The following is a 27,345-nucleotide window of genomic DNA, read 5'->3' as shown; positions in this document are numbered from 1 at the left end:
GCCAACTAATATATCCTGTATAGTTATATTTCCACGTAATTGTTAGAATATTGCGACAAAGACGCAGTTTAACGCGTTCGCTTTACGCGTATACGACTTTTCTTATGAAACCACTTACGAAGAGAAAGGGACGATGAGAAATAAAGCATCGACACTCTGTATATCAAAATTTACAGCTTGAAATCCTAGTTAACCGGGCAATCGTAACACCGAACAATATTTATCCGTTCTCGAAATACTGCGAATGCCTAAATATAGTACAGCCTGATACGATTTATCCGCAACTCTATAATCGTAAATTATCAAATGAAATTCATTTTCCACTAAGTTTAATAGAGGTCGTTATAATATTCTGACAATGGCTAGAACCAGGGAAGCGGTTGTATTCGAGGATTCGCCTATTCTAATCAAGTAACGACCTATTCGTCACATGTGCCTAGCTGACGCACAAGCATCGTGGAAGCGTCGTAGCAGCCGACGACGCTCGGCGTCCTTCTCTCAAGCTACGCCGTTTCGATTATATTTAGCCAGAGTATTACGCGGTGCTTATTTAAAGAAACGGGAAGAACGATTCCCTCTTTTTTCTCCTCTATCTTCCCTCTCGCTCTCTCTCGGTCGTCTCTTTTCCGCCCTCCATTTTCAGCACATTTTCCACTCTTCCACATCCACGAAAGCCATCTGCTACCGTTCACTTTCTCTCTTCCACCCACGTCCCGGCGTTCGATATGGCAACGATTTCTTTGTCCGATCTCCTTCTGTACCAGGGCATTCTTCAGCGATGCGTTGCCTCATAGCGAAGTAAATTTTAGTTACAGTAACCTCTCCCTCTTTTGCTCGCACTCTATCTCTGTCGTCAATGGAATTTCTACATTTCGACGTATACATTTTGTACGCTTTGGATAGATCTAAGCGACGTCTACTTTGCCGTGTTAATTCAAATAGGCCTATTTGATTCTACGTCAGGAGGTGTTTCCGAGAAAAATGGCTTTTAGTATTTAACATCCAGGCATCGACTTCGCATACGTCCGAAATATACACCGTTACATCCTCCAGTCTCAATGGAAATACGGCTTTCTTATTCAATAGACAAATTATTTTTGTGCTACTCGGCTGCGATGACTCGATTTTAAGCGAAATTTGACGAATACGCTCTTTTCACTTAAGAGTACTTGCTAGTTTCATACGAGTTTACTGCTAATCTAATTTTTATTCTAATATCAGATCGATGGACCTAATGGAACAATTTCATTTACGAAATTTTCAGTATTGATCTTTTTAGAAATTGTAAAATGCTAAAATTTCAATTATTTCGATGTTACACGAAGCTTGCTTCGGTGTCCATTTTCACCATCTGTTTCCCATCAGACGTTCGATCTCATTTCCATTAACTTGCGTAAAAATTTTAATTTCAACTGCCTGCATGCTTGGTCTCTGTCAAGTGTCTAGATTTAAATATAACGTTCGAAGATGTAATTTAAATTGCTTTCCAACAGAAATAATACACTCGAATACAAATTTGCCGTGTTATGTCAAGAGGGTGCATCTGCAACTTTTGCTTAAACCGAGACATTGCTGCCAGGTAAGACGAAAATAGTTTATCTGTAGGTACATTAAGTAAGAAGGCTGTGTCTGCATTGAAACTGAAGATTATCATTGACATCGAACGTGCGTATGTGAAATCGATGCCTGCTCGTTAAATACTAAAACCAAAGGTCATTTTTCTCAAAACCAATCTTTCCACGCCGGTGTCGGTTACTCGTTGCAAACTAGGAAAATAGGAATACTTGAAATTTCAATTGCATTCCTTCCAATCGCAAAAATTACCCTATATCCGTACCTGACGCTTCTATATTAGTTCCCCCTTCGAACATCCCACTTTACCTTCGTCTCTCTTCGTATTTCGCATACTTATACATAGTTTACCTTATGAATTTCGAAAGTATGCAGCAATTGTTTTTGCCGTGCGTTACATACTTAATTCTTTATAGGTCTGTCACATTGTCTAAATTCCCTGTATCATACCAAAATAGTTGAAGGGAACTCTTCCGTACGAAAGAATGTTTCTTTGTGGATGAAAGAGATAATTTACTTGTAACACTTTAAATATATATTACATGCATTGTGTCATAGAACGATGCAAACACGAGCACAAAGTTCACCGTAAATCTACCTCCGGTATATTCGTGTACCCATGCATCGTCTCCAGTCTCCTATTACGCGAAAAATTTCGATTTATTCGTGTGACGTATCGTGTATAATTTCTCTTTTCTGTCATAACTATCTCGAGGAGCGTGTCTACACTCGGCATATAACGTATGTATAACATGTAACATCTTTGGAGGATGGTAAATGATCCTCGGAATGTCCACGGCCGAGGGCATAAATTTAGTGACAGCGTTAAGGTGTTGTGCATTGTAAGATGAATTTGGCAAATATTTACGCAAACATAACGTTAGATCTATCATAGGTGTCGCGGGGAATTTTGAACTCGCCAACAATTATTCGCTCGTTTCATTAGAAACTTCGTGTCTCTTTATCGATATTCCATACAAACCATAGATTACCAATGACGAGCGGTGGCAAATATTTTCCTATCAAAATGTAACAGCCATCGTTTTAATCGTCGTTGAGGAACAAGCACAATTCCGAGTAAAGAGCAATCAGTTTTGTGTAAACTACTCTCGAGACCAATTGCGAACGTCACCGTTAAATATAGTGCGCTAAGTGGAATTTATTTAAAACGATGATTCTTATTTTGGAGTAATCGACATATCGCTGAACCAGCATCAGATTTATTTTAAAAACCAAGTCTTTAGCGCTTTTAACGCTCGTCAGGATTAAAATTGATTATGGAAAGGTTGCTCGTCGTTCGTAAGTAGCTTCGACGAGTAGTTATAAACGGCTGTCAAAACTAATCTCCATATTATTATCTTTCTGACAATTTATTTCCTCTCCGTATTGTATTCCTACCGTTGAAATATTTGGATCGCAGGTAAAATAACAGAACCTAAAGTTTGATATTTACTTTTATAATCTATCTATATGTATATATATATCGTTGAAATTACACTGCAGATCTCTATAAACAAGCAGCAACGAGCAAGCTGCGTTATAAATCGATCGATTTTAGCCTTGATTAAAACCTTCATTTTAAATATTCCTGTATATTTAGAAGAATAACCTTTATGTTGAAATTTATCCACATAGTCCGAGGAGTCAGATTCCGTGCAAATCGAGGGCATTCTATTCAGCAGATTGATTACAGATTGATATTAATAAATACAGGAAATTTATAGACACGAAGACACCACATGATGTAACTTAACTTCATTGTGACCGAGTAAACATTTGCCAATAATTCCCATGCATTTGCTACTATGTGCTGCAAAGTACGAAACCAGAAGCAGGGAATTTCTTCGCAGCACTTAATAAAAGAAGTTCGGCTATTCCGTTGAAGGCGAAATAATAAGAAAACGCAGTCCAACAACTCACCGAAACACTTGGTCTGTATCCTTTTATACATTTCCCCGCTTATCTTTCGGTGTACTATCCTCTGCGTCGTCGCCTGGTACTTTTTCCTAAAGTTTCTTTCGCTCTCCGTCGATTCCTGAGAGCCCCTTCTCTCTTTAGCGACACTTTCCGCAACTTCGTCGTCGCCGTCTCTGCTGTCTGGCCTTTTCCACACGTGACTCTCCTCGAGATCGCCGATGTAAATCCATTCGCTGCTCGTGTACGGTTCCACGTACGTGTCTTCGTCCTCCCGACCTGATATTAGACGCAAGAACAACAACTTTTAGACAGAAAACTGCGGACACAATAAATTTCGAACGAGAACATCGTCCTTTCTTTTTTACCAGAGATGATACTTTCCTCGATGGATATGGAATAGAATTACTCTTTCTGGCAAATATTCGAGGGACGAAGGGGAAAAAGGACGATAAGATCGTCGTAAAACAACTTCTTCCAGAAGATCTAACTCGAATATTTCAAGTGTAACGATAAAGAAATTATGAATTCAATTATGTTGTTCATAATACGAAGCTTATACTTTTATTAAGCGTTGGAGAATCTAATTTTTCTTGTCGTTATCTTTAATACTGTATTTAGAATAGCCTGGAATTTTCTATAATCGTATGAAATTTAACAGTCGCGCAGCTACGTGCGACTATCCTTCGTAATTTTAAATTCAATTTTGTTAATCTCCTGTTTTTGAATTCTACCTTATAAAATGTATTATATTCCATTATTACGTAATGGTAAAATTAGGCGAATAAAACAGACCTATTAAGAAAATTAACACTTTATTCCTTCGGATCTTGGTGAAATTTATTGGATCTTGACAAACAGCGGAACAACTAATCACCTTCAAGGAAGATATACGGTACGAGAGAATCGGGGCGAACTTTTTTAATTAATGAGCGCTGTGTTCGCTAAATTTTTGTTTTAAATCGCGTTTCATTACGTAACTTTTTACAAGCGCGTTACCTGTCTGCTTTTATTATGCTCGTTTCGCAAATACTCGCTACGTCCATTTACCCGTATAACGGGTTCCCCAGTAGATGTGGGAGCAGTTAATAGAGTTCTCACATCGGAACTTTTTCACACGCTTTTTTACGACACCGTCAAGGGAATATCTTAATAAAACATACGTAAATACGTAATAATCAGAGTCAACGTAGCAATTTTTGCCGATTGTTACAATCTAAATATGGATGTTTATGTATTTATGGGAAATTTAGTTGTACGAAAATGTAAACTGCTCGTTATCACATTTGGTTTTACAATTTAAAAAACTTTTTCGTCTTATTCGAATCAAAGATATTTTTACAAATAGAAATAATCGAAATGTAACAACCAACCAGAGTACAAGTCGTAAAATCTTTCTCAGAGGTGGTAAGTTTTGAAATCGTTGCCTCGCCTTCGACTTCTTTCCCATTACTCTCATAGCGCGATATATTGGCGAAACCCTAAACTTCATACAATCCTAGATCCAGGCTATCTTTTCTTAGAATCTACCCCTTTATCTCCTACACCACCAATGCTTTACGATACTTCGAGAGTATACTCCAAAAGATAAGCCAGATACGCACAGGATGCTCTAGAAGCCACGACAAAACAAAGAAGAAGAGGATTGCTTGTGCAAGATAAATATTACGAAGTATCATTTACGAGAAAATTCATTCCTCTTATAAATTTTAACACACAAAGATAGGTGTTCAAGCTAGCCTAGATATCTCGCAAACGAAACACCGTGCAATTGCTATGTAAAGTATCTTTTGGTACACCACATGTCGGCATGAATGGAAAGTTCGTTCCATTTTTACGGCTAAACCAAAGGATGCGTTTTCTCCTTTACGTGCTTCCTTTTGGATCACAATGTGACCATTCCTTTCGACGTCCTTCCGCCATTCGTGCCAGGCCAACAAATATCAAGTACTTGTTACGTAAAAATGCTTGTTTTGCGCTCTACAGTCGATCGTTAACTAATCGATAATGGTCGGTTAGTCGGAGAAGAGCTAGATCCATCTCGTTACGAAAAATGAAACGAACTTTCTGTTCACCGAATAATTTAGAAGCGATTCAAGACGGACAGGTTACGCGACTCATGCTGTACGATAGACATTCTTTGCAATCGTCAATTCTGTACATCGTACTAACCGGTAAGTATCTCCAAACTGACGTCGGTGCTCCTCGCGTGAAGCCTTTTTCTGCCAGCGGCGGTATCGTCGATAGATCCTCTGCTTCCTCGTCTCGAGGCCACCCTTTCTTCCGATTTCGCCCGGACGTCCGATCTACCTGCGCTGCTGCGACGGTGCCTTCTGTCTCCTCGATCCTCCGATCGATACCTTTTGTCGAACTTCTTGTACAGCCGATGGCCGGGTACGTGCTTCGGCGTGGAGGACCTGTGTCCTTCCGGGGAGTCCGCGAAACCTGCCGGCGGTCGAACGATCTCTTCCGAGACCTCGAGGTGGAGCAACACGACGGCACGCACGATAGAGAAAAGAGGTAGATAGACCGACAGATAGAGAGACAGATCGATTCGAGATTGTTTTTTTTTTTTTTTTTTTTTTGATAGTTTGCTGGAGGTTAATTTTTAATCGAACTAAGTCGAATTTAAGCTAAAGCTGATATTTCAGCGAATTTGTGATTCTCTGACCTGTTAACTCGGAGTGAGAAAATCAAAGATTCTTTGTCTTTCAACGCCGGAACCGCCAATCCAAATTCAAAGTTTGGTCATTTTAGCGTTACTGTATTATTATGTTTCGTGAAAATTAAAACAGATCTGCATAGAGATGATTAATTTTCGTATATGTTTAATTACGCCTGAGAGAGCAAGTTAACAGGTTAAGGGCTGGTTCGTTAGAAACGAGTAGGAAGAAAGGAAGAAATTCAAGACTCAAGCAACGACTAAACTACGCTATACACTACAGGCTTCGTCTATTTATAGTTAAATATACTAAAAAAAAGGTACCTTCAAATCCACCATCAACTAACAAAAGAAGGAAGAATATCGTTTGAAACCTCCTACAAATGTTCTATCGCCCCTATCGTATCATGCCTTCGAACTTCCTTCCTTTCATAGGAGGAACTTTACTAAACACGGTGAATAATTTACCTCTCTTCCACAATGGTGACAATGGGGAGCGTCGAGGGCGCTGGCGGTCAAGCACTGATCCGCGCCCTCGCTGTAGAAGACGCTGTCGCTCCCTGGGCTCACGGATCTCAACGATTCCGCTGAAAGAGCCCTTAATCTAGCCTCTGGGCTCTGCGACTCAACGATCATCGCCCGTTGTCCGTTGTGTCCTGGACTGCGTTGATAACGACCCGGACTCAGCCTCGAACACATTATGTCGTCCGCTGCGCGCGATCTTCTTCGTGGAAGGCTGCCTGTTATGGCAGCGTTCTTGTCCTAAATGGAAACGATGGAAATGGGGTAGAAAGTTGTTTCACTATGCCAATATTACAGGTTGGTTTCGCGGTGTTTTCAGTTACGAGACTTGTCAAAACACGTGTGCATGGAATATTAAAACTTGCGTTTGGATTGGAGGTTTCGGTTTTAACTCTCGAGCGAGTGCTGCTCGACGTTATCTCAATTTCTGAAATTATTTTTCTATGGGATACATCTCGTAAAACTTTACGAGATATGAGGATTAGCATTTTTTAAACGTTTTATCGTGCAACTTAGGAAGGGACACGAAGGACGAAACTTCCAGTATCCAATACCCGTAGAAGGGAACTTTTTTTACAAGGATTATTTTACGTTTTATATGCGAGTTACGTACGATAATAAAAAACCAAAAGATAACACTGTGCAGGAACTTGGATAACGTGGAAAGTGATTATATCAAAGTTCACATATAACATTCAGCACTAATTTTTTAATACGTAAAAGAGTGAAATGTCTTACGCTAAAAATCCACTGGTAGCCAAAAGATAATTTTTAGCAGATAATTTCAACACGAATCAAACTAAGTTTATGTAAAATAAGTAGAAATAGAATTATTCTCTCTCGCAGAATTATATTCGTAGTAATGTCCTCGAAATTTCCCACTGCGCATATATGAATTTGAAAATACACATATCCGACGTAATCTAATATTTTTCACATGCAAATTAGAATTTTCCGATAGTATATTTTTCGTATTCAGTCGAGAAAAATCGGTCAACGTGACGTCTGATTGCTGCTTTAAAAATAATAGAATATGCGTCTCTCAAATTTTTTCCTTCTCTTCGACTAACGTTTCTCCAACAATGGCTTACCTCGTTGCTCCTTCTCCTAACAGAAACGTAGCCAGCGGTCTTCCTCCTGGGACTCTCCCTCGTCCTCCTGTGCCTTCCATCAGCGCTCTCGCGATGCATATGATGATGATGATGATGATGCATATGATAGTGATGACTGCAGCTAGAATCGTCCGAAGTAGGAACATGGCCGCCATCCTCAGCTTGTTCCACGCGCCAATCCTCTTTCTGAGGGCTCCTGGTAATCTGTTGTTGCTGCGACTGCTGCACCTGAACCGTTTGCTGCACAGTTTCGCGCTTTCTGTTGTTCTTGTGTGGACTTCTGGCGCTCGTTGATTTTCCTCTCGGCCTATGACGATGACTCGGCGTCGGGCTAACGTCGACGTTGTCTCCGTACAATTCTGCGCTGCGTTCAATGCCCGATGAGCTTGCAAGGAAGTCGAGGGTGAAGGTTTTCCTTCGTCTGCGACGCTCTTCTTCGGTCCAGCCGCGTAAATCTGGCGGAGACTCGGCGTAGCCACCGGAAGAGGAGCGGTGACCTTCCTGGAAGCGAGTGGTAATGAAAGGAGCGTAATCGATGTTTTAATCCCTAATTGGGTATCTTAGATGAATGGTAATTATTGATCTTACCAGCGATTTATTCGTTTAACCATTGAAGCAAGCAATGTGACGTACGAAACGTGTAAAATGTAACGGAGCAACGTATGGATTCGATTATTTGTAACCAAATAGGAAGAAAGAAATCCAGTGCGTAAAATATGTTCGAACGATCGATTACATTATCACCAGGTACGGAACCAAGACCGTGTAAAATCGAAATGGTATACGATACGATCCCAGCTGAGATTCGCATTTAATCTTCCAGAGATCGTACCTTAACTGGAGCGAGACTAATTCGACGCCATTAACGAAGTTCGGAATTACTAAATCCTTGACGACTCTCTAATACTCCCTTCGACAAAAGGAAATAGCAAAAATTCTCATTACTTATATAGGATTTATAAAACGCCCCTGTAGCTAGTTATTTTAGGCAAGAATATCCAGGAATATCAGGTTTTCTCTTGTAGAACTATCACGTTCTCCGGTCGGACGAGAATAAAAATTTGCGAGTCGTAAGGCGAGACGCGATCGACAGATCGATAGGAATTAGCTTGATTATGTTCTTACGTCACGATCCAGTTCCGTCTCCGAGGTGTGTCCGCTCGGCGGTGCCGTCTGCTGCTCGAGTTCCTGACCTGGATCTGTCATCGCATCTTTCAGGTCGTAACTGCCCGAACTACTGCTGCTCGTGGACCTAGCTGGTGACGGGGGTACCTCCAATCCGAATGGACTTTCCGTCTCCTCCAATATCGGTGGTGGGCTGCATGGCTCTTCAACGACGGCCTGACGCGACACACCACGGAATTTCAATTTCGCATTCCGCGGTACTTAATACCTCGTCCTACGATTTCTTCGCTAGGTACCTACTCAAACACTTATTTCGTAGACAAAAACAAAAAAAAAAAGAAGAAAATTATACGAATTCGAATTTCCCTAACGAGCTTCTGGCCATTGAAACGAATGTTCTATTTCCATGTAGAAATGCAAACAACGCAGATGGATATAAATGCAATGAAATTAATACAAAAGTTGTGGAGAGATTGTCGAAAACTGACTGTTCTCGGTGCAATCAAATCGGGCATGGAAATAGCAGCAATAAGTCGTGACAGCGATTGAGAAGAAATAGGGTACGAAGCAGACTTCCGGCTAGTCATCTGTTCAACTTCTTCTCGAACTTCTCAACAAAAGGTCGTCGAGAGAAAGAATGGCGAAGCTTACCTCGCTGCGGGCTAGGCTATAAATCGAGCTGGCGCTCTCGAAAGAGCTTCCTTCCGCGGCAGTGGCTGTCGCCGAGGCCGAGGCCGCGGCGCTCGATGTTTGCGGGGGCTTCGACCAGGAACTGGTCGTTGCGGAAGTGCCTGTAGTGGTCCCAGTCTCGGTGGAGGTGTTGGCAGTGACATAGTCCTCGGTGGTCGAGGTTTCGGACAGGTCTGTGTTGGTTCGACCGCCCGAGTCCGTTCTGGTGAGGCTCAGGCCGAATTCGCTCGACGATTGCGATTGTGGCTGCGACAACGGCGGACCGGGACTCGGACGACGGAATCCGCTTCTCGGTCTGCCGTTCAACGGCAACGCCACGGATGATTCGACGCTGAGAAGTAATTGCCTTTAAAAATCGCTTCAAATTTTACACGAGGTGTCTCTAGCACGGGCCGACGTTCGATGGGTGAAGAGATCGAACGATGAGGTGCTGCGGGTGATCTCGTGCTTTTACTTGGCGCCGGGATAGAATGCTCTTTGTGGCTTGTTTCGATGTTTTGTATTATAGTTGAAACGAAAATTATGCCTTTGATTTCTATGAAATTCGAAATGCGTTGAAAAATAAGATCTACGATACGTTACCTTGGTGTCAAGGGTTGAATAGGTGTCGTCGGTTCCAGGCGTATCCTCGGACTCGATGGACGTGACTCCATCGTCTCTTCGATATCCAACGCTTCGGTATCCATCGAGGAACGTTGCTGGTGCTGGAGAAGCAGAAGGTGCCTTCTCCTCGAGGACGGTGTCAAAAGAGCCAACGAGTCAGCCTGTAGAACCGTCGCCTGTGACTCGTTCCAAATTCCGTCGCTGTGGTCCCTCGTGACGTCGTTCGTTAACGAATCGCTCGATGCGAACGGAGATGTGAGCATGCCGGTGATACTAGTTCCAGGGCCGAAGAGTAGCGGGCAAAAGCTGCTTTGACGTAGTGGCCGTGTCGGCGACACGTAGTCCTTGGGACTCTGTAAAGTCCTTCGTGGCGCTGCAATTTTAAGCGTAATCAAGTGTCAATCGTGAGTACAAGAAGATACAAGTTTCGATTGAAAATGTTACTTAGTCCGAGTTTATTAACATAAAGTGTGTAATAAATTTTCATTACTTCGATCGTTTTAAAATTCATCGAATACGGCCATTTAATAAGACTTCGAAGAAATCGGGTCTGAATATTTTAAGAAGAAATAAAATCGATCAAAGGCACTGTTGCATCAGGATTTGTATCCTTTATTTGCTGCACGATTTGTTCTGCCAGCCAACTCGCTGACCCATAATTTCATCTTAAACCCGATATTCCAACTGGCTACCTCTCACACTGCAAATTGCTTGAAAAATTCGACGGCTTTCGAACGTAGGTACGTAAAACTCATAGCTTGAAATTGGTCGAAGGTAACACAAGCGTAAAGGCAGAAAGAGCGACTTAATTTTTGGAAAATCTCCCCAAACAACGAACAGACGAAGAGAATAAACTACGCAGGAGTAGGTAGATATGGGGTTGAAGTCGATCTATCCGTACATCTGATCAAAAATTTGCATTTTCGCATTCCTGATCCTTCGCACATTTTTATAAGTCAGTCTATTACGCTCGGTCTATTACGATATTGTTCTGGTTCGTTCCTTTCATACAGATTTTACTTCAACAGTCATAGAATTTTCAAAATATGTTACATAATTCAAAGAATTTTCGTTTGCAAACGTCACACGGTGCAATTTCTTCGAAACTCCTCGCGAGTGCATACATAATAAAAACATAGATCACATTTCGTACCTGATACTGCAGTCGGCGAAGTGGGAGACGTGGGAAGCGACCTCGGTAGCATAAAATCATCCGACGCCAAGCCTTGCACGCCATCCTCCAATGACACGCTTCTCTTACGGAACAGCCCTCGCCGGATAAGATTTTCATGAAATTCCTAAAATAATATGCGTCGTACATTTGTACGTGCGACGTACATATCGAGAAAGAACATCGCGGTGACGCTACGTGAAGTGGTTTTTCCACTGAACCCCGACATTCCCATTTGTTTATTCTTTTCCACTTTTCCGACTCTGGCAAACAGGAGAAAAATACAAGTTCGTTCGACGACTATCGATTTCTAGTCTCTTCGAGTTTCCAAGCTTTAAAGTCTTTGAGTAAGGTCGATGATGGGAGCCTGAGTAGCCCTCCGGCGTCCAAACTGGGAAATTTGCTAGAATTTTTGACGTCAGGATGATCGAAACTGTCGAGGACCGAATAAATATGACATTTTTCAAGAGCTTTACATGCCGCGTTGACAGAAAGTGTTTCGTTATTTTTTGAAGGAAATTGAAGCGTTTTTTTTTTTTTTTTTTAATATGTAGATATTTTTGAAAAAATTAATACCGATCTTCGTTAAGACGAATATCATCGGTGTCACGCGCGATAACGTATACCCAATCGTAAGACTGTGGGTGTTAAAATCGACAAGATCGTCGAGAAGTAATCGAGATCTTGCTATTATTTCTAAGGAGGCGATCAGACTTTTTATCTTCGCTTTAAAAAGTGGCTGTATATGTTCGAATGGGAAAAAAGTTACCGTTTCGTTCAATTAAAATAACTTTTCTCCGGGCTTGTTGAACCGTGATCGATTAGAATTCAAGCACCTTGCACAAAGCAGCGAATTCTTAAAGAACTTTTAATTAGTTCTACGATCTTTCAACGAAGGAAAAAGATACATTCAGTGGAAATATTACGAAAATTTACCCTTAGAAATATAACCGAGGATTAAAGAGTGTTACGTGAAGTTAGCGAGTAAAATATTCCTCGAGAAGAAGTACGTTTACCTCGATGGCAAAGAACAAAAACGACAGTCTCGTTTCATAGACTGCAATTGCAGTTGGATAAATTTTAAGAGCTTCGGTTTAGTTTTAGATAATCGGCAAAGTTTCCTTAATGGTTTCGAAAATTTACGCCCGACCGACGTTTGTTGATAGGAAAAAAGGGAACTAATTAATTAGGATAACAAAGGAACAACGATCTCAATTTTCTAATAAAAAGCTTTTTTAATAAAGTGGATCAAGGGTGGCTAAAAAAAAAAAAAAAAAATCGAGAAGCAAATGAATTATTCAAACGAAGAGGTAGAGCCGAGTAGACGATCATTATCCAGGCGAAAATTTTTTTTAAATTCAAGCAATTAAGGCGGAGAAAAGTTTCGAAAGTGCTTAAATTCAGGATGCACTGCACACGTTATTAACTTTAAACTTCGATTTAGCTCCGAGGAAAGGGATCAGAAAAATTCAAGCTTTCGGTATTGAAATTTAGTTGGACTTGGAGTTCGTCGAACTTTTCGCCTCCTCGTTGACTTCGCTAATGTCTTCCTATCGAGAATCGAATATTTGTCCTCTTGACTCGAGTTTCAGTATCCTGCTTCGAAATCAGACGTGGGTAATATAAAATTACAATTTTTACGTTTGGAGGACTAATTTTTGAAACAAAAATAGCCCGAGCAAATTGATAGTAGGATAATGTGGTATTACGCGTCGGTTTCAAGGAGGTCATGCGAAAAATTCGATAAATAGAGAGATTGGAAGATTTCGACGTATCAGGAATAGAAATTGCACTGGCTCGGAGATTCAAAATGCTTCTGTAGCAGTTATCTCGGTGTTCCATACTGCGTTGTGCTTCCATACAACGGTAGACGAAAGAATATTGAAAGAATTGCGTTCGATACGTGATCGTTGATAACAATTCTTTAACGTGGCTCTATCCAGCTTTCTCAAACTTTACTATCGGAGACATTGCATTTCGATAGCGATAGTACTTGGAATACCGTGCGACGTAAATTTATCTGCATGAGAAGCAAAACCATATTTATTTCAACCGAGACCATCGGGAATTCCGTGCATTACGACTTAATGTCAACCGAATATAAGAAATAGAAGAATCGAGAGGATACTTACCTCTTCGGGATGATCCTCTTGGGGCGAAGCGACCCTGAGCAGGGACAGATCCTCGGGCGTCGAGGAGAATTGGACGGTTGCTCTGACGGTCCTGCCCCACGAGTCCTGATGATTCCTCCTGCACGTATGAGGGTAACTTGGCTCGCCGGCTTCGCCGATCAGCTCGCGTCTCTCCACGCGAATTTCACCGTCTGAAAGAGTCTTCTGTAAGGGCAGGAACCTTCGTGTCGTCTGGGACATACGATTGAGAAGGGCGCGAGCGTCCGGCGAGACAGGCGCCGGCTTAAAGTCTATTAGGATCTCCTGGTCGTCCAAATCGACGGATCTTCGATGACTCAAGGACTGTAAAACGAAAGAGAGAACATGACATTTTACCAAGAGAGTGATTAACGTGGATTCTATTCGGTCGTCCTGGAACTTTTATTGTTTTTTTTTTCTTTTTTTTTTTTTTATCAAACTCGAGCCAGTAAAACGTTCATAAACGTATTGTCAGCCTTATGACGCACGACACGTCGAAAATAATTAGATCGTGTACCTTCTTCCGGCGAGTCTGTCCATGCCAGTATATTAATTAAAATCATATCGTCAAAGAGCGACGAAACACGAAATAACGAACAAACTGGAGGACGCGCACGCATTGGTGGTGAAACGGTTCGAAACGTATAATGTCATAAAACGATGAAACATCGATCAATAAGTTAATATCCGTAACGACGTTGTGTGTTCTTTAATTACACTCCACTGACAAGCTTTCGCTCTTTCACAACGTTTATTTTATTAATCACACGGTAATTCGATCACACTACCATTATAATTCATTATAATCTACTATAAATAGCGTTAAAATTTGATCCTTGCCCGACCTTCTGATTAATATAGCGTAAACGCCTGTCCACAGAAACTATTCGGATGATTTATGCGGGAAAAGCCTCGAAAATAAATTAGTTAATCCCGTGCTACTTTATCTAACGCGTTAATTCCAATTTTTATTCGTTCGCATGCGTGAACGGGATGGCCCGCTAATCAGCGATTTTTATCCGAATAGCAAATTGAAAAAAATTGCAGTGTAAATTAAACGTTACGCAAAATTTGGTCCAACTACGAAGGCAATGATTGCATAGACGTTAAACATTTATCTTGTATATGTTGCACGGAAATTCCACATGACAAATGGAAAATTTGTACAGAATCAAATTTTACTATGATAATCGTAAAATAACCTAAAACTCTATCGAAGTACGTGATTATACGTTTTGCTGTGGCACGCTGTGGGATACATAATTCTCTCGTAATTGAAGAATTTATGGTGCACACGCACACTGCAGGTTCTCGTGCATAAATTCGTCATTGATTGCAGTCGATAAATCGTTGATAGTTAGATATAATTTCGTTGAATTCGCAACGAAGGATGTATAATAATAACGTGTGGCAAAATTGCTAACGTTATTTTATTAATTGTTTTTATTCGCTTGCAGTTTCCACGTTATTCTCGAATATTACGATAAAATCGAACGGGTTTCTCTCTTTTTCAATCGTCACGGCTTTCGAACGGCTCGGGTAACTTTAGTGTAGCCTCGCACGCGAATCCTATACGATTTACACTGTTCGAAATGTGAGCTTAAACTCGGTGAAAAAGCTGGATACACGTAAATCGGTATACTCGAGGATGGTCAGGTTACGTAGGAGACCGGCCGGAAAACCGAATCGTTGGCCGCCTAATCGATATCTAGTCTCGCTACTATCACAGCGGTGAGATTTCATACGTGAAATTGAATCGGATGGAACGTCGCCGAGAGAGACGTTTGATGCTACACAGAAGCAAGCAGGATCGGCGAATAATTCGGCAGATTTTCGAACCGGTTGCTTAACCACCGTTCGAAATTGGAATCTGTAATATCTTCGCTCTCTCTGAATCGAGAGTGGCGTCAAGTAGTACCCTACAGCGATTCGAGCATCACGAGCCGAGGCCGAGTCCTTTCAACCGATTCTGCTGCTCTCCAAGTAGCAGAATCAATGCGATTCGAGTCGAATAGCGCACACAGAGTGTACCGGCAATATTCCAACGCGAATCTAGTCAACAGCTGCCTGTATGATTGCTTCGCTATCAAAGGAATTTCCTGTCGGGCACTTTGCCTGTCGAGCATCGATCAATCCACGAGGACAAGTGGCGCAACACAGGACGAAAGTCGTTGCTCGAGAAAAATTCAATTTGCCACAGAGGCGGATCGAGGATCCCGTGTCCTCTTTGTCGTGGTTATATCTGTAAAGAAAAGATCGTAGGACGCCTTGCGAGTGTACTTTTCCCGGGCTGTTGGTTTAGACGTCACGTTTAAGGGAAAGTTTTCCTTTTTTTCTATGTAACTCGAAGCGATTTTCAAGCAAACTTCCCATGTATTTTGATACGTCGAGAAAAGCGTCCGCTGGCTTTTATAAAGACGCGCGAAGAAAATATCTAAACGAGTTATTTTTATCGTCGAAGTTAGGAAATACGTATTGCGAAAATAAAATGCTTCGAATGTTGCGATGATTATCTCTCGAAGTACCATTTTTTTTTCTTCTCTCTTTTCTCGCCTCTCTTGCTACATCAATTAACTTTTACGAGACATCGCACGAGCTTATAAAAGCTTCGTATCTCTTCCGTTAAATCGCGAGTTCTGTTTAAAAAACCGTACCGTGGCACGACCTAATATTTCGCACGTTATTCGTTTGTGAAATATTCACGAGGCAGGCTGCAAAGAGCTGCGCAAAGTACCGTAACGCAGTAAGTGCAACCATAAAAAAGATCTTTGAAAGAAAATAGTTACTTGTAAACGAACATGGAGTATAGCTTGTAATGCGTTTAATCTAAGAACTGTAGAGAAATATCAGATCGTTATCCGAGTTTAAAACGCAACGCTATAAATCAGATTGCAAAGTTCTGCGAGCAAAGTTTCGACTAACGAACAAAGAAATAGTCGAGAGAAATTAAGTTATACAGTAGGCGGAGGAAATAACCAGGACGATCGAGTTATACAGTACATACTGCGTTACAAGTCCGCGTCACATCTGTTTCTCGCCGAAGCTTAGGACACATTGTGCTGACGCGCTGCGAGCATTTAACTGGTTTATCGAATCATGATGACCTATCCAATCAATAGAATTCAAAGCGGGATTAACCGTGACACCGATTAATCGCCAAAATTTCACGTTACTAATTTTTGAAAATTTCCAAAAAACAATACCTCGACTAACTCTTTTGCCAGTTTTTCATTTAGGTCCCTGCAAAAAAAGGAAAAATGAAATTACACTGAAAAATATTCCAGAATTAACAAAGAACAAAGAGAATGTATAACCGTGACGACAAACAAAGTGACAAGCGGAAATAATACAACGAATTGCATCAATAGAAAGAACAATTTGAAGGGTGATAATTATATTTTAGTCGATAGCGATATTTCACTCAATTTTTTCTTTTTTTTATCGCGATCAATGTCTGTCGTATATCGCGGACAAATTCGATGTACTTAAGGCACCCTTTAACGTTCCACATTTTTCCACGACCCTTTAAATCCTCTTTCTCCCTTCCGCCTCGAGAATTACCAGAATTCACGTATGACGAAATCTCCTGTGGGATTCGCCGGTTTAAAAGACCAAGCAAATTCCATGGTAACCATTAAAACTTATAATGTATCGGGCTGTTACTCCATTTCTCATTTAGAAGAAGGTCGATATTAGATTCACGGCTCGATACACGTACTAAATTATCAAGTTAAAACTAATAATTCATTTCGCGAATGAATAATTTCCATTTCCTGACTATAATTATACTATTATTAAATTCTGCGGTGCGCTGGTTAAGCTACGTGATAAATAAATAATTTGTGCGATGAATAATACAAATAATAATGAACAGTTAAACCTAGTTATATCTAATATCTCTCTGGTTCTACTCGTGTTACGTGAATTATAAACTTGTTCTCTATTTAAAATTTTCAAATTGGCCTCAAAGACAACATGAAAATCATCGTGATATTCTTGAAAGTCCGCAAGCGTATAAATATAGAAGCAATAAAAATTTATCGTCGAACGTACATAGTAAAAATTCTCCTTAGAAATCTCTGCAGCTGATGTGCAGTAATAAACGCAAATGAGTTGACGTGTACGTCAACGTTCGTATGCCATTCGTAAAGTGGCTGACCACGAGTGTATCGCCCTTTTCGGACATTCCCACTCTCAAAGTTTATTTATTAAAATCAGGAGTACCTTGGTTACAAATTCTAGCGAATCGTTTAAAGTCAGGAACTGCAGTTTGGACACTGCTCGCTTTTATGAAGTTGTGATACAGGAAAAGAAAATTTGTAGATTCCTTTACGAGATTGGATAGAAAAGTAGTTAATTTTCCTAGAACTGATAACGTAAGTCTTAGGTTTAGAGTCGATCGAGCAACGAACCCTTATATTTCACAAATTCAATTGCATCGTTGTGACTACAATAGGATCTCTATTATTCCACGTCTATTATCCAAATGTGCTACTATTCGAATCTTCCATTATCCGAATGCTGCATTATTCCAACTGCATATTTCCTTCACTGCTATGATATGAAATTACTATTGCGCACTTCTCCCTAAAGAGAAACGTATCGTATTAGCTGTTGATACAAAACGAGGGACAAAGCTAGAGTAGAGAGCGAGTTTCGGCTCTTAACTTACTTATTTGCAATTAATCGTGAATTATAACAATTTAAGATTGACGTTGTGCTTTCTGAAACACTATCAGGCCGTGAAGATACAGAATATGGTAAGCTACAAGTGACAAAACTCGCATTTGGAATGGATAATGGCATTACCATCGCTTGTTTTTCCGCTCACCGTTTACAAATGTTGGACAAAATTTTATTTACCTATTAGATAATAAATTACAAATTAAAATAGTATTTCAATTGCCAATAAGAATTAAATTTCTTATTTAAATTAAACTCGTCTAAACGACGCCAGAAATATTATTGAATAATCATCGCCAAACATTGCCGCTTACCGTTTTATATAGATAATCTTTGTATCTTCACGGCTTTAAACTATCTTTTTCCGTTCTCAAAATTCAATCTGAACAATTTCTCAAACGAAACCACATCGCAACAACGTTGCCAAAGACTCACATGGCTCATGATAGGTTCGGAGATATCCCCGTTGGTCAATGGCTCTTCTCCGAGTCCCTGAGGGGGTGGCGTATCGACGAGAAAGGGTGACCTCGGCGGTTCCTCGCTCTGCGTTCTGTGAAGAGGCTCGTGGTGCTCCGTTTCATCCTTTCCGTTTGCACCAGCCTGACCTCCGCCCAACGGTGTACCCAGTTGACCAGCCTCCGAGTAGCTCTTTGTCAGCTTCCTACCGTTGAACAGACCGTTCGTTTGCGCCCCTTGCGAGACCATCTTCACCCGGTGTATCGTCCTGGGGCTGAGGGTAACGGGGACTCGACCCCGGAACACGGCTGGAATCTCCGTCTGGGTCGCCTGGGTTTTCATCGTACCGCGCTTCGGTGGCTTCTCTGAAGCGAAATTCAAACTTAAGGTCATTTGTATTATCCGCACAGACACGTATATAGGTATACACAGTGAAAGGTCGATTATCCGACGTGATGTAGTCCGGACCTCTCTCGGATAATACGGAAATCGTACGATCAAATCATAAAAAACATTTTCATGGTATAATATTCCGCAATATTCTATCGTATTTAGATTTAATTCGTCATGCGATCGATTGAAACTTTGATTAACTGCTTTTTTAACACCTCGTTATTTACACTTTCGTAGTCTTCGTATTAAAAATTGGGAAAAGATAAAGCTATGGTAAAGTTCAAAGCACGGATAATTCAGATAATGCGGAACGTTGGTTAAACAGGACTCGAAAAAACGAGACTGCACAGTACTTAAATGAGAAAACATTTTCATTCGATATTACATGCTTTTACGAATCGCCTTCTCTTGACTGGCTGATCGAATGCCGATGTATATGTAACATGGATACTAGCGTCTGTGTCGGAATAATGCTACTGTGAGCAGCGATACCGAACCGTTCCATGTCGGGTACGATGAATATAAATCAACCTTAAATCGGCGAAATCGAAGGCTAACGAGTGCTCCAGTCCACGGAAAAGACGGTTCGGTCTTGACGGTCTCTGGAGGAGCGAAGGGAGAAAGAAAAGTGGAAAAGGGTGGAAGGAATAACGAGAAGCAAGGGACGTGAACGGGAGGTGGTAGACGCGACAGAAAGAAAGGTGGCGTTGCTGGAAAAGAGCTTTGGCACAGAAGGTAAATTTCTTTAGCTCCGTTCGACTTTGCTGCTACTACGTTTTTGTCAGCCCGAAGAGAGACTGGTCTGGAGATGTTGTTCGAAAGATATGGTCTGCTTGTTGTTTCAGATGTGGTTTGGGGAATTGTAAATGTTTTTGGTAGAGTTTAGTTTCAATGCACCTTTGTTATGGAGGACGAGAAACTCGTGCTACATCCGAAATAGGTGTAATAATTCATCTATTAAGCGTAGAAGAGGATTACGTGCTTTCGATAATTATGTCTATTACTTATTTCGTTATTTTAAATTCGAGCATAAAATGCAAGAAGCGATATCATTTAATTAATTGGAATGAGAGATCGTATAGTGGCGGATATTAACGAGAAGTTGAATGGAAATCACAAAATTATTTTGCCAGTAACACGTAACGGAATTTTCATGGAATATTTCATTTTCCATGTTCATTAAATGTTCAAACATTATTTAATTAAACTAGTCGATTTTTTAATCGGTCGGTGGAGAATAAATAGAGATAATCGAGCAAAAATACCCTGCGTATTTTTAATATCGTCCTTTTTTCCTTCGAGAGTCAGTAAGTAAATTAACATAATATAAGGACACTGGGTCGCGTCGTTCAGATTACAAATCAAGCAATTTCAACGTGCTTCGCGTATCTCGTTCCCAGACGTAACATATTCTTGCGAAAGTCGTCACGCGGAGACGAATAAGAAACGGATATCCTTCGTCGTGGAAATTACCCTAGCAATATAATTTACATGAACGCTGTAATTGGACGTTCATTAGGAATTAATCGAGGAAGCGAAATTAACGCTTTCACCTATCTTGGCTCCGTGTAACTCACGAATCGAATCTAATGTCAATGCGACGAGACTACTCGAAGCCGTTATCATTTCCTACGAGAGTTCAATATCGAGTCTCATTCGACCGACTATATTGGCAATTTGTTGGCTAATATTGGACTAACAGCCGGATCGAGGGCAACAAGTTAATACCTCGTAAGAGTTTCAAGGTCCTCCAGTTTACCCTGTTATTCGAATATTTTGATTGAGGATAAGGGATTGATTGCGAAGTAGGTTTGGCTATTATCGCAACAAAATATTTTCAAAACGATTGCCTAATTTATCCGGTTAAATGTTATATTAAAGTAATTATAAACTGTTTCATTTGAATAAATAAATGATTTTTTTCTTAATTATTCTACCATCGAACTATCAACTTTTACTATTTAATTATCAAATAATTTAAATCTCTATCGTTAAATAACTAAGAAATTGTTTGTTTAATCTTGATCCAAATTTCGCACGATCTCTCTTATGCGTATGTTCCGAAGTAGATATTTATTACGGATATCAAATCTTAGAAATTTTATCGGAACATCTTCACGGTAATATCGAATAAAGCTTCCCCTTCAAAAATTCAATTCCCGATCATTAGAGTACACGATGGAAATATATAACAGTCGGCTGAGAAATAAACTCAATCTATTTCCCGTAATACAGGCTAAAATATGGATGATCGCCTATTTGTAGATACCCCGTTCACGTCCATCTTTTTTTATTCGTCGTTTTATAGGAGAAAAATTGAATTTACGGTATTCTCTCGTACCTCTCGTAGTTCCGATCATGTCCTCAACATGCAGTATGTGTGTAACTATATTGCATTACTGTAGGAAAGAGAGCAACACCTCCCTGTTAACTTCTTCCATCGCAGAATTTCCATATCGTTTTACGATTTTTTGTTCCGAGAGGATAAAAACGTAGCATTGTCTCTTCGTTGTTAATGACGATGTATGCGAAATATTATTTTTCTCTCCGCGACATTATTACGTAGAGAATATAATTTTACGACACCTATTTTCCACGGCTTTCACTGCTTTATATCGCAGTTCGTGCTAGAACAATAGAACTATTTCACTTTGATAAGCTGTTTCTTAATCACGAATGATTGGTGAAGTGTCATCAAGGTGTCCGACTTTCTCAAGATTTCCGTTCCAACACGAGAATTTCCGTTCGTTCGAGAACAAAACTTGTGCTCACGTTATCGTACATTGGGTTTCTCATAATCATTAATAAACGAAAGGCAAGCTCCTCCATTCTTAAAAACCTTTACAACATTGAAGACTCAAAGTTCTACGTGTCAGTTTTATTCTGAATTATGGCGAAGCCAGAGAATAAACGAGAAGAAGAGTTTCGTGCTGCTACTTGCGAAACGGAGAAGCGATATAGAATGAAATTTCATCGTTTAATTAATTTCATAATTAATTTAGATTCAAAATTAATGAATGATGGGAAAATATATATATGTATATAAAGCTTCAACACGAGTTAATAACGTTATTCAATAACAGAAAATTAGTTCGTTAAACTATCCTTGTGCATTTATGCTAGCACGCTACGCAATACATCAATATTTTCATAAAGTGCATTTATTAGCAATGAAATAATAGACATATATTGTCTCGTACATGGACATATTAACTAAATATTACATTTTATTGGAAATTGGACACTTTAGTTGTACTCAAATATGATATTAATATCGGTAATAATATATAAATATGCGTATAATATAATAAGTATCGAATATAAAATGGAGATTTTTGATCCAGATGCAGAGGTGTTAATTAATAATTAAATTTCATATCAAAGAGAAGGAGGAAGAACTTTATTAAACTCTTCCTCGAAAATTTCAGCTACGGACAACTATTGTTATTAATTCTGCTTCCTTAATTATACGAGTTCTAAATTTCATGGAACTTTTCGCTCGATGGTCCAGATGCGCTTGATTTCAGGGTAGAAAGATTTCAAACAAGCCGCATCCTATTGAAACGTTTTCTCTAAAGGGTGCTATTGTTCCAATCTACAGCCTTAGCTTTAAGTTACATCGTAGTGCCTATTTCGTTACATGGGGTAAACGTGTATGTGCTTCTGAAGGACCATCAAGCTTGCACAGTTCGCGAGAAAAGCGAGATGCGAGTAAGCCGTAAAAAAGTATGAAAGCGTGAAAATTGACCTCCAAGGTGCTGTGCCGAGACTTGTAAAAAGTACGAGAATTTTCAATGAGACATTTTTATAGCACCGAATGCTACGTATTATACGATAAATCATCTTTTATACCATCCCATGACAAGCCACTCGATCCTAGTTTTGGTTTATTTCAATCACAATTACCAAACGCTCGAATTATTTCAATTAAAAGTTCGAAATGGAATAAACGAAAGTTTATAACGAGTGTTTGGGCATGGAAGCGCTCTTCCGAAAATTTCAACTACCATCAAATTTTCCAATCTAAAATTATTCTATCGCATAAAAAATAGCGCATCCTGATCTTGTACTATTGGACAAATTATATTACTTTGATTAATTAACTTTACGTACGGTAAATACGCGCATAGAGAGTTACGTTACGCGCAATTACTGCAGGCCACAGCGTTAATTGCTGTATTTGCATGAGGGAAAAGGGACTCACCAAGGACGATAACTCGGGTCTCGTTGGCTGCATACGGGTGCATCAAGGGTAAGGCCGAAGGAAGCATTGCGTTCTGTATCGTTGGCTGCGAATCTATAAGACGTTCCTGGTTTTGCGGCCTCGGAGGGCTTCTGCTCCTTGGAACGTCAAACGACGTAAGAGTGTGCGATCTCGCGAAACTCACGTGCTTCGTTTTTGGTACTTGCGTGGTGGGTGGCGGGGGTGCTGGGGGCAATACAGGTCGAGGACCCTCCAATTTCGTCGATTCTTCGTCCTCTGGAAGCCATGTGTACCTATAACGGAGAACACTTTCAGAAGTTCGCTTCTCTAACGAAATAAAATTATTCGCGTATTATAAATATTCCCATATTTTTGTATCGTCTCTTTTCTTCCTTTTTTTGTTTTTTTTTTTTTTTTTGATAATTGTTCCGATTCCGAATATTCAAAAGTTTCATATTCGTAAAAGTGCGCGTTGTTTATTTATTGCCCGAATCTACGTAAAACCGCATTCACGGGGAAATTTTATTCACATTATTGCAAATGTATACTACGATGTATACGATTCTCGTTGGAAACGAACGGATTGTTCGATTCATTTGAATAAAATGATAGGATACATAAAAGAATACAGAAAATCAGAAATTTCGTAATTAAACGATAAAGGGAAGAGCGAAATGTATCCGATTATTCGAAATGACAGAAAAGTATATTACGTAATAGTTTGGTTAGTGTATAGAACGCTGTTGCAATGGAACACAGAAATACCATTCGAGGTTTGCATTGTAATAACGAAACCGAATTTACGTCGGGGTGTGAGCGAAGTAAAGCGCGAGTCCGTGATAAAACGAACGAATCCATAACCGAAACATAATCAGATTAGTCTCGTGTTATTTGTTCGCGATCTTTACAAAGAGTCGTCGTCAAACACAACGCGATATTTTTTCCCAATTATACGAATTAGGGGGATGCCTCGTCTTGTAACAAAACTAAAAGCAGCAGCAAATGACATTACACACGCGCGTACGATGATCCAACAGGTGTCGCGGAAGAACGTTTCATAATCGCGAGACAAAGGATGGGGCGCTAACGATCTAAAGAAAGCACGTCGCGCTTTTTCCACCGGATGACATTAGGATAAAAGCACGCCGTTAGCACGGGCAGAACTTCCTTGCCGTGGATACAAGGCTTAATTAACCGGTTAGTCGATAGACATTTATTTCTGCCCGGGGACATCAAGCTTTTTATTTAACACGCGAGGGAGAACGCCATGCCACGGAGATATTGCCACGCACGCTGGTTACATTCTCATTTCCATTGTGTCGGCCAGAAGCCGATCCTCGCGTGTGACAGGTATTATCTTGGGGGAAAAGTGGGTGACGCCAACGTTGCTTCTGCGACACTGCAACAACGACCTAAATAAATTGCATTTAGACTGCAGCATGATGATCTCAAGGATGCGTAGTAATCTTGCTCCGTTCTTCTTTTCGCTCGGATTTTAATAAAATAAATCTCGTTTCCACTTATTCCCTGTTCTTCTGAGAACCGTGTAATTTTATCTGACATGTTATATATCGCTTTCACGGTGTCGAGTGATATTCAAATTTACTGGCAACTTTCTTCGATACGCTGTCACAGTATTTCAACGCTATCTATCATTTGTTGCAAACCAAAGGTATTTGCGAGCACGCTTCGTGTATCGAAGTTGGAGGATTTTAAGTCCAGCGATCGAGTTGTCAATCAAAATGAGATGGAGCACCATCGTGCACGAGCCATACGCGATCCACGATTTCGAGTGGCACGCGTTCTAACGATAGCTCCAATTATCGAAGAAAAAACAGGCGTGCACTTTCTGCGAATGCTAACTATAACGCGTCGATACGTTTCCCTGCCATTAAGTTCCGTAATAATTTCTAAAATCGATCGGAGTCACGTGTCCACATTTATTTCCGCTTATCTTCGCATCGACGCGTAACTAAAGTCTAAATACGGTAGCGTGTACATCAGGGAACATAATTTTTCATCGATCGGTGACGGCCTTGAAGCAACGCCGGCGAAGGCTGCTCTCTGTACGCGGCAGCAATCAGAAATAAACCAAACCCCTTGAACACGCCATCAAACCCGTAATCACTTGCCTTTCCCTTGCAACAATAACCTCGTTGGTAACGAGGTTTCGCGAAAGTGTCGCGTTAGAAGGCTCGTTACGAACTTCCAAACATCTTCTTAAGATTCTATCGGAGTCTCCGTGTATTTTATGCGCAGATTCCGAGTGGTTAATTTCTCTCGGTGCCACTTCCGAATATTTACGCCGACGAATCACGGCACCGTGAACGATGAGATATTTCATCGGTGTGGTAAACCTCTTTTACGCCCTGAGAATATCATCGATGTTAAATTTCGTCGTACGACTCGATATCAACGAGTTACGACACGACGGACACGTTCTTTCTCCTCCTCTTGCTTTTGTCGGAATTTATCACAAGTACACGAGTAGATGCTCCGAAGATTTTGTACGAACAACGGTTTACGATTGCCACGCAAGAGATATCTATTTTTTTATATTTTTATTTATATTTTCCTGGTTTGCATTCCGGATGGCTCGTGTCGGATTTCGCTCTTTTTATAAAATGTCCAGCGCAAATGAAAATTAACGAAGGTATTCCGACAAAAAGCGATACAGATAAACCGAAGCGTGTAACTTGCATTTAGACATCGTTTCGTTATCGAATCAGAGGTGTATCAAGATCGATATTCGCGATAATTCAAGCTCTGACGCGCATAGTGCTTACGAGAATCGAAAAACATGTAAGTGACAAATTCATTATTCTTGTAAAACACGATTATGCTAAAATCTCTCCAGATCTCATTTTCCACCGGTTCTTGATTTTCAATTTTCTTCTGTTCGACACCATCGTCTCATTCGTATAAAACGTAATATGAACGACATCGTACCACGATGTATCTCAGCCGTAATATCGCGCGAACTGAAATTGCATCCTGAAATATCTCGTCCGCGAATATCAAATGTTTAGAAACTCACCTTTTTGGATCGGGGACGGTGCAGAAGGACCTGGGTCTGCGCCGGAAGTAGGAACTCTCGATCCAGTCGGCCTCGTCCTCGAAATCGTAACGAGACAAACCCCTCGAGTAGGTCGGATAAGGTTGACGGTACATAATCTGCAGGGATCGTCGGGGGTAAGGGGCGTCACAGAGGTTCTCATCGCTGGGCACGCTTCTCACGCAGGCGGAGAGAATCGAGGTCCTCGCGGAGGCGCAAGGTGACGGGCCCCTGGTCGACAGGCATCCGAAGAACCCACCACCCGATTTCTCCACCGCGTCCAATTGCCGGCTGGTTATGCAATACTGCTCTTTAATGTCCTCGCGTGAATAAAGCGGGGTCGCCCTGCGATCCCAGTCGATGCTGATGCTGCCAGCAGGCGCCCCGAAACCACCGTGTAGATCCACCTGGGTCGAGACGTCCACCTGTCACCCACACAACGTTCGCTCTGATTAGTGGAAAATCGATGGAGGATACCGGCTTCGATTCAAAGTGTCGGACCACGATTCGAACTAAGGTTAATTCGATACTGTAGCGCTAGTTTAACGCGTTTGACGTTGTCGACGCATATGGTGCGTCTGTTCAATTACAATGGCTACAAAGAGTATTTGCAGGTGGCCTTATTTTTCAACGAAACGTTCCTTTGTCGAGTCGTACGTTTCACGATAAACGTAACGTTACGTAAATATGTACTCTTTATAGTCGCTGTATTTAAATATCGATCCTTACGTACTCGTCCACGCGTTTATACTTTTTTGGTAGATAAGAAACTAGCCATCGACGAGTAAAATAGCTACATCTTGCGACTGTCGTAGACGAGCGTTAAAGGATTAGCGGTCGTGCTGCACATCTCTACGTAGGATGCCGACGCGAACGTGATATCCTTCGAATAACAAGCTTCGATAAAAGCAATTTCAAGAAGTGATCGAAAAAGAACACAAACAAAAAAACGTTAAACGTCCCTCTTTCCATTTCATTGGGATCCGATTTCAGTCATTAAAACAGAGATCAATTAACAACTGACAATATCGAT

The 27,345-nt window shown here is 40.7% G+C and overlaps 1 protein-coding gene across 6 annotated transcripts in view; it reads right to left on the bottom strand.

Annotated features, from left to right (window-relative positions):
* LOC117154663 (uncharacterized) overlaps positions 1-27,345 on the bottom strand; it is a 62,903-nt gene that overhangs the window by 18,116 nt on the left and 17,442 nt on the right. For 4 of the 6 annotated variants that reach the window (XM_076622584.1, XM_076622582.1, XM_076622583.1 and 1 more), the window contains 13 exons: positions 26,295-26,737; positions 23,258-23,550; positions 18,640-19,025; positions 13,504-13,845; positions 11,354-11,498; positions 10,180-10,573; positions 9,559-9,943; positions 8,908-9,123; positions 7,762-8,283; positions 7,409-7,420; positions 6,617-6,910; positions 5,659-5,962; positions 3,493-3,765 (listed from right to left, as the gene is read on the bottom strand). In XM_076622584.1, coding sequence (XP_076478699.1) covers positions 3,493-3,765; positions 5,659-5,962; positions 6,617-6,910; positions 7,409-7,420; positions 7,762-8,283; positions 8,908-9,123; positions 9,559-9,943; positions 10,180-10,573; positions 11,354-11,498; positions 13,504-13,845; positions 18,640-19,025; positions 23,258-23,550; positions 26,295-26,737 — 4,009 coding nt within the window. The remainder of the gene's footprint in view (positions 1-3,492; positions 3,766-5,658; positions 5,963-6,616; positions 6,911-7,408; positions 7,421-7,761; positions 8,284-8,907; positions 9,124-9,558; positions 9,944-10,179; positions 10,574-11,353; positions 11,499-13,503; positions 13,846-18,639; positions 19,026-23,257; positions 23,551-26,294; positions 26,738-27,345) is intronic. The other 2 variants (XM_033329840.2, XM_033329839.2) reach the window with 2 other exon arrangements.

This window comes from Bombus vancouverensis, chromosome 11 (assembly GCF_051014615.1).
Source record: "Bombus vancouverensis nearcticus chromosome 11, iyBomVanc1_principal, whole genome shotgun sequence".
Lineage (NCBI taxonomy): Eukaryota > Metazoa > Arthropoda > Insecta > Hymenoptera > Apidae > Bombus > Bombus vancouverensis.
This window is presented reverse-complemented; position numbering and strand designations above follow the sequence as displayed.